We start from the raw sequence: 7,501 nt of genomic DNA on the forward strand, positions 1-7,501 counted from the left end.
ACATTAGTTTTGATGCAAAACATGGAAAACACACTATATGGGAAAATGCACCATGCACAATTCCTGACTTTTCTTGGGATTTGAGTTCTACTCTTTCACTACCGCTTTTGGTTGCTGCAGAGGCTAGGGTAACCTACAATCATATTCCTATGTGTGATTACAATCCTAGAGAATATCTACCAACTCATTTGCATTATGGGTCAGAGGGCCTATTCCTAGGACCATATTTTATGCGCTTATTCCTAAGTCACATCCCATATTTGTTTCCTATTATTTTACCGAACTCACCTTTCCCAAGGTTAGGCTTTGGTGTATAAATCAAGTTCCCACCGGCCGAATGGAAAAAAGACGTAAAGAGAAGTTTTTAGAAACCAACCCAAAAAAGTGTCAGGCGCAATCTGGCCAAAATCCCGAGCGTGTTGAAAATCAAATCATTTGACTAAGACATTCCACAAGGAGGTTGATAACTAATTTAGAACATAATTAAATGAAAGTAAATGCACGAAAACATAAAGAAAGTATTTTTCATTGAATTTAAATGAATAAATAAGTCGTACAAGGAGTTCTAGCTTGACCCTCTTCTCTCTCGAGCGTGAGGGGAGTTGAAACTCGCTAAAGAACTTTAAAAGAATAGAATGAACAAAGAACGGAAGTAAGAAACTGAATTAAAAGCACTACGAAAGGTAAAAGCGTGAAAAACGAAGAAATAAACAACTAGAACATGAACATAAACCCTAAAAACGTGTTCTACAACTAGAAAACATCTAAAAGAAGATGAAATGAAGCTTGGAAGGGATGATTTGCGGAGGGATGGATGGCTTCCTTTTATAGCACCATGGGTTGGTTGAAACTCCTCTCCATTTTAGGTGGAAAAGGGTTGAGAATCACCTAACCACCTCTCTTGGACTTGGACTCACGGTTTTTAACATGTGGGAAATGTCCTCCTTGCCCTTCATTAATCAAAACGTGCGTTTTGACAAATTGCCCTCCAAAAATGCGCCGGGCGCAATTCTGCAAAAGACAGAATTCTGTTATTTTCTTTCAACTTTGACTGCATTTATCTCATATTTTTCCTAAAGTACCATAGTTTGACTTTTATGCATAAATAATCTATGTATGTTCTACTTTAAGAATATGTGGTTCTTTTTGGCAAATAATAATGGGAAATGGGTCAAAACATGGTCAAACAGGACTACCGACACATGTTTCTGCAGTAAAAAGTCAACCCTAACACTCCCGTATAAGATGGTACTTCTTATCGATATGCTTGCCCCTCTTGTGGCTTCGAGGTTCTTTAGAATTTGCCACAGCATCACTGTTATCACAATAAAGTGTGACGGACAAGTTCATGTTTGGAACGACTTCCAACTCGGTTAAAAACTTCCTAAGCCAAACTGCTTCTTTTTCTGCTACACAAGTTGCAACGTACTCGACCTCTATGGTGGAGTCTAAGATGCATACTTGTTTGATGCTTCGCCTAACTACTGCTCCTCCATTAAGAGTGAATATTGATCCCGACGTAGATTTCCTAGAATCCTTGTCTGTTTGGAAGTCAGAGTCAGTGTATCCTGTAAGGATCAAATCTTTAGAGTCATACACAAGCTTGTAGTCCTTCGTTCTCCTAAGATACTTGAGGATTCCCTTAACAGTAGTCCAGTAATCAATCTATTCTACTGTTCCGAGGGTCGTTGACCTAATCTTTACTTTGGGGTGTACCCCTGGGAGTCAGAGATAGTCCAAATGAGCTTGAGGGATTTCTCCAATCCGAGAGGGTGCGCTAACTTGGGATAGTCCGACATTGCTTACCAACCGCACAGCTCAACCCACTCGTACTTTGCCTCAAGGGGTTATATGAATAATTGAATATTTAAGAAAACTTGAAAAGTTTTAGTTCAGAAAGAAAAACTAAAGTAAAAAAGTTTTAAAGGTAGCCTATTAAAATTTAGAAGAATTTATGAGACTTATTAGTTGTGGTTTTCTAATATATATATATAATTTAAGGATATATATATATATTATTACCTACTTTGTATTTTCAATAAGAAAAAAATATTATTTTATATTATAAATTAATATTTATAATTAAAAATTAAAATAAATAGATAATAAATATTATAGCATATATATTATATGAAAAATATGAGGTCTTCTAAATTTATGACTCTAGACAATCGCCTCGCTACTCTATAGTTAAGTCAATCTTGAACTATACATTAATATAGCTTTAGAGCATATGGGGAACTAATGAAGGATATTTTAACCAAAAAAGAGAAGGCTGACACAGTACCAAAGAGTGACACTTACAAATAAAAACCCTTAATAAGATACAAATGCTGTAGTTTAACACCTCCAATTAAATGGGAGCTTAAATTAAAAGTGGGGAGGGAGGAGGGGTAGAATCGTCTAAATAAGGACATTTTTCTAATTATTTGGCATTTTGACAAATCTGAAGTATGGGAAGGCGATAGTGGTAGTGGTAGGGTGAATGAATTCATGAAATCGAAACTCGGTCACGGTCCAACTCCCACTTTCTTCCACGGGAGCAATTGTGCGAAACGAAATCCTTTCGATAATGAAATTGAATAGGTTTACGATACATGAAATTGAATAGGTGTGAGTTTGGAGTGTTCCAATTTGTAGCGAATTTGGGTTTTTGTGTAGATGCCAATGACGGATCAGAGTCTTGAGTTGCAGGAATCCGGTTGGGAGGAGTTGAGGCGCGAGGCACGGAAGATCGAGGGCGATCTCGATGTCAAGCTCTCCTCCTACGCCAAGCTTGGCACTCGGTTCACTCAAGGAGGTCAGCTTTCCTAAATCCCACCATTTTCCTGCACATTCACTACTTTATTATGCATTCTAATCGCTGTATCTGTATGTAATTCCTACTTGGTACGCCTTCAATTTCATGGAACTGGCCCTTTTCCTGTGCTCGAACAACCGGGGGTTGTTTTGTTAACTAAATTATAGCTTCATTATTACTAAATTGTAGTCTTTGTTCCTAGATTAGATTGTAAGGATGATAGTTTTTGCACTTGTGATCAGGTTATGTGGATTCTGGTTCATCGCCTGTTGGTTCCAACAGATCTTGGAAGTCTATGGAAATGGAAATTCAATCTTTGCTTGAGAAATTGTTGGATGCTAATGATTCAATGAGTCGATGTGCTGCATCTGCATCACCAGCTACCTCTGTAAATCAAAAACTTGCAAGACACAGGGATATCCTTCATGACTTTACACAGGTTTTGACTTTCTTTTTCTTTTCTTTTAGTATGATCCAGATCTTAATGATTATTGATGATTTAAAGTTGCAAATTCTTTGATTCAACTTAGTGGTTGTGGTCTTAATGCCATTATTTTGGGTCTTCGGTTTTAAATTTATCAAAGGCTATTTAAAGGAATGCATATTGATTGGGAGTAAAGAGTTGAGTTAGCAAGATATCATGCTACTTCGACTTCTATGACATTATTTTCTATAGGTTGTACAACTATATACTTGAGTTCTAAAGAGACAAGATATCATGCGTCTTTCTTTGGAGTACATTTTCATTTACTTTATTCAGTTTTACTTGTGAAACTCTCTAAACACTTTGCCCTAATCCCTCTTTGACACAATCCCAATTCCTGAAATATGCCATAGTAAAATCGTCAAGACCAGGTGTCTTACTATTGTCAAAACTAAAAACCAGCTTTCTGACCTCTTTTAAGGCTTCACCCATTTCCTATCATAGGTCCACCAATGACTGTACTTGCAAGTGGAAGGGGAGATCTTGAGTAGGTTGTAGACGTCCTCTCTAAAACTCTGAAAATTGAATTCTTTCATCGTTAACAGTTCACTTTTATTAGATATACCTGGCACTGATTTGATGACTGTACTTGCTAGAGGAATTTGGTTTTTTGAGAACAAACAAGATGGAGGTGGTGATATTTTGTCTCCCAAAAAGACAGTCCAACAAAAGAAGTCAAAATAAGACCTAAGATAACCAATCAAAAAAGGTCTCCAATCCAAATTGAAATAATATGTGAGATTTTCTCGTCTGTTGTTCCTCACCAAGAGTTTTGAGATGTTCCCATTTATTTATGATGGTGGATTGGAGTAATTTTTCTCTTTATAACTTTTATTTAGCAATGCAGGTTTGAGATGATCCAGACCTCTCTCAAAGTCTGGAAATTTTATTCGTCCATTGTTAACAATCCACTCGCCTTTGGATATAATTTTTGTTTTTAATAAGAAACATTGAATATACTGATCAAATGAGCATATACAGAAAGGGGAGATGAGATTATCCACACAAGACCAATGGGTTACAAAAATGTTTCCAATTGGCATAAACATGTAAAAGCATATAATTACAGAAGTATTTAGAAAGAAGGCACTTGAAAGACGAGTAGAGTTTCATAAGGTCTCAAAAGTCCTCTACGCTAGAGTGAGCCCCTTAAATGATTCTCTAATTTCTCTTAAACCTCAGTCGCCAAAGAGTAGCAACCACTGCATTGGTCCATAAAATTCTAGCATGATCATTTAGGTTGGGTCCTATGAGCAGCTGGATGACAGAACTATCATAGGACTTTGGGAATTACCGACTCTTACCAAAGACATTAAAAAGCTTAGCCCAACAAGCAGTAGCAAAGGGGCAATGGATAAAAACGTGGAAGTGGCTCTTTGTGTATCTTCTGCACAGAATACACCAGCTGGGTTGGAGTCTGCAATTTGGCACTCTTCTTTGGAGCTTGTCACACGTGTGTTCAACTTGCCTTGTAACAGAATCCAGAGTAAAATTTTCACTTTTTTGGGAACTTTGGACTTCTAGATTAGCTTATTTAGGTCTGGGTCAACTGACTATGCTTAGCAAACAAGTTAAGGGTGCCTAATTTGACAGGAAAAGCAACCACTGCTATGTATTTTACCGAAAAACCAATTACTGTTGAAAACGTGCAAAACTGGATTTGGCTTTTTGGAACAAAGAAGATGGAGTTGGATCAAGAGGAATAGTAGAATTTTCAATGGAGGAGAGGTCTTGGGGGAAGTTTGGGATCTAGTTAGATTCAATACCTCTTAGTGTGTGTTGGTTTCTAAGGCTTTTTCTAATTACCATGAGACCCTCTTTTGGATTGTGGTCCTTTCTTGTAGGTGGATCCCCTTTTGGTCGGCTTGTTTTTTTTATGCCCTCTTGCATATTCTTTCATATTTCTTAATGAAAGCTCAGTTTCATATAAATAAATAAATAAAAAAAAAACAAACAAACAAGATGGAGGTGGTGAGGTTTGGGAATGTGTGAGATTTTCTCTGTTGCTGTTCTTCACCAAAGTGTTTTTCGATGTTCCCATTTCTTTATTATGGTTGATGATTGGAGTACTTCTCCTAATAAAACTTATTTAGCAATACAGGTTTGAGATGGTTATCCAGTCTTCCCTTCCTTTTATACCTCTTTTTCATTTTCAATACGAGACTACTGTCTCTTATCTTAAAAATAAACCCTTCCTGAATAATATATAATGTTCTGAAATATGTTTAGTTAATAAACAGTGTCACAAATATTCCTCCGGTCCTTGCTAGTCAAGAATGATTGAGTACGAAGGTTTCAGATTCCATTGATATTTATGCATTTAATTTTTCCTGTAGGATTTTGTCAAACATGCTTGAGTTCCATGGCTTGACATTAATCATCTTACCCAAAATACTTCATGTATGTATATATTTGTCACTGATGAAATATTGGAGTGAAATTTTAAAATGCTATTGTGAACTTTAAGGTAATTATTTGACCTCATGGTTTTCCTACATTCTAATAATATCTGATTGGAACTTGAAATTGCATACTTCGTTTTTGTTTTCATGATTGACGTATCCACCTTGCTATTTCTTTCATAGAATTGGTATATTCGGCAACATTGGAGTAATAAAAGAATGAGCGATATCTATGTGCTTCAGGAATTCAAACGAATTAAAGGAAACATTAACTCAATGAGGGAACATGCCGAACTTTTGAGTTCTGTCAGGGATGACATCAGCGAGTATAAGGTTAGGCGGTTAGGCCGACCAAACTTCTTGACATTGTTACGATAAATGTGTTTACAGAGCATATTCGTGCATGTTTGAAACTGATGCCGACCCCATATCTTTGTTTGGTACAGTCATCTGGAACCATGTCACCAAAGATGCAGTTACTGCGGGAGAGAGCTTCTATTCATGGAAGTATTGCTCATGTAAGCCTAAATACAATATACTAGTGGTCATGTCTCTATTTATGAGCAATGGGCGGTTTGCTGGACGTGCAAAAATCAATTAACTGCACTAATCCAAAAAGAAACCCAACTTTGTTGATTCATCTATATTAGTGTTTCACATTTTACTCAAGTATGGTTTGAGTTCAAATATAATTTTTTTAACTTATAAAACCCAAGAGGTAGACCACTAATCTTGTTGGTGGATTTCAATATGTAGTCTAGTATGGTATTGTAATATTATTCATGTTTTTCCTTGTGCAGATGGATGAAGTGATAAGTCAAGCCCAAACTACAAGGGCAGTGTTGGGCAATCAAAGGGCTATGTTTGGAGATGTTCAAGGGAAAGTGAAGCTTCTAAGTGACAAATTTCCAGTTATTCGTGGCCTCCTAGGTAATTTAGAAACACAAGTTTAAACCGTTTTGTCATTGTTATGTTCTGGTCGGTGTCTGCTAATAATAGTTTGCTGATGTCTGGAATCAGGTTCAATTAGAAGAAAGCGTTCGAGGGACACTCTTATTCTGTCTGGAGTCATTGCAGCTTGTACCTTGTTTCTCATTGTCTATTGGCTTTCAAAATGATTACAAGAGGTGCAAATTTAAAAGTATGGAGTTTTGTTTTTGTAATTTTTTCTTTTTTTAAGCGACATCGTGCGTGAATTGAAGATTTCTACCGTTTTTCTTGTGCCATAAGAATCAAAGCATGTTTCTTTCTGTCACCATTCTGGAATTTCAATTGAAGGTGAAAATTTGAAGCCTTCATGCTAACATCTTGTCCTTGGGAATTCTATTAGGAAATTTTGAAACATAGGAACTAATAAGATTAAGATTGGGCCCAAAAAAGTTCATTGATTGTTGCAAAGAGAGAATACAAACTTTTTCTTTAATATTTTTTCAATTACATATGGAGGTTGGTTTGATACAAGAAGCAATACATTACTAAAATTTCAACATATTTTTAGTGTTCTACGTAAATCTCCTCATTTGGCTCGTCCTCCTTCGTCAATAGAGCCTTCTTTGCCATCGTCTATCAAAAGCTTCAAATTCTCCAACATGAGATATTGGTTGATGATTTGTACTAAATAAATGGAAGACGCCCATCTCTCAATAATATCATCTCTCAATGGATGATACACATTGGTTGCCATTTTGACATCATATGTCAATTTTCTTGAGGTAATATGTTGGTGTCATCTCTGAAGAGGCGAAAGTTGTAGTTCAATATTTCATCAATGAATTCGTTGTTATAGTAAATATGTATGTTGGCAGCTATATCTCT

The 7,501-nt window shown here is 36.3% G+C and overlaps 1 protein-coding gene across 2 annotated transcripts; it reads left to right on the forward strand.

Annotated features, from left to right (window-relative positions):
• Nucleotides 1-2,449: 2,449 nt before the first annotated feature.
• On the forward strand, nucleotides 2,450-6,941 carry GOS12 (golgi snare 12). Of its 2 annotated transcripts, none has more exons than XM_022303303.2 (6): nucleotides 2,450-2,800; nucleotides 3,043-3,239; nucleotides 5,870-6,019; nucleotides 6,133-6,204; nucleotides 6,487-6,616; nucleotides 6,707-6,941. In XM_022303303.2, the coding sequence occupies exons 1-6, from the start codon at nucleotides 2,662-2,664 to the stop codon at nucleotides 6,802-6,804; spliced, it is 786 nt and encodes a 261-aa protein (XP_022158995.1). In that variant the 5' UTR covers nucleotides 2,450-2,661; the 3' UTR covers nucleotides 6,805-6,941. The 2 variants fall into 2 exon arrangements, with proteins under 2 accessions (XP_022158995.1, XP_022158996.1); XM_022303304.2 differs by having other exon boundaries at nucleotides 2,451-2,800; nucleotides 5,930-6,019.
• The last annotated feature ends 560 nt before the right edge of the window (nucleotides 6,942-7,501 follow it).

Source organism: Momordica charantia (assembly GCF_013281855.1).
Source record: "Momordica charantia cultivar OHB3-1 chromosome 1 unlocalized genomic scaffold, Mcharantia_2.0 BLBB01000001.1, whole genome shotgun sequence".
In the NCBI taxonomy this organism is placed as follows: Eukaryota; Viridiplantae; Streptophyta; class Magnoliopsida; order Cucurbitales; family Cucurbitaceae; genus Momordica; species Momordica charantia.

Bases quoted from the DNA above. Each gene is read 5' to 3' on its own strand.
- GOS12 (XM_022303303.2), top strand. From the start codon at position 2,662: ATGCCAATGACGGATCAGAGTCTTGAGTTGCAGGAATCCGGTTGGGAG. The intron at 3,240-5,869 runs GTTTTGACTTTC...TTTCTTTCATAG, and splicing joins TCCTTCATGACTTTACACAG to AATTGGTATATTCGGCAACA. The intron at 6,020-6,132 runs GTTAGGCGGTTA...TGTTTGGTACAG, and splicing joins ATGACATCAGCGAGTATAAG to TCATCTGGAACCATGTCACC.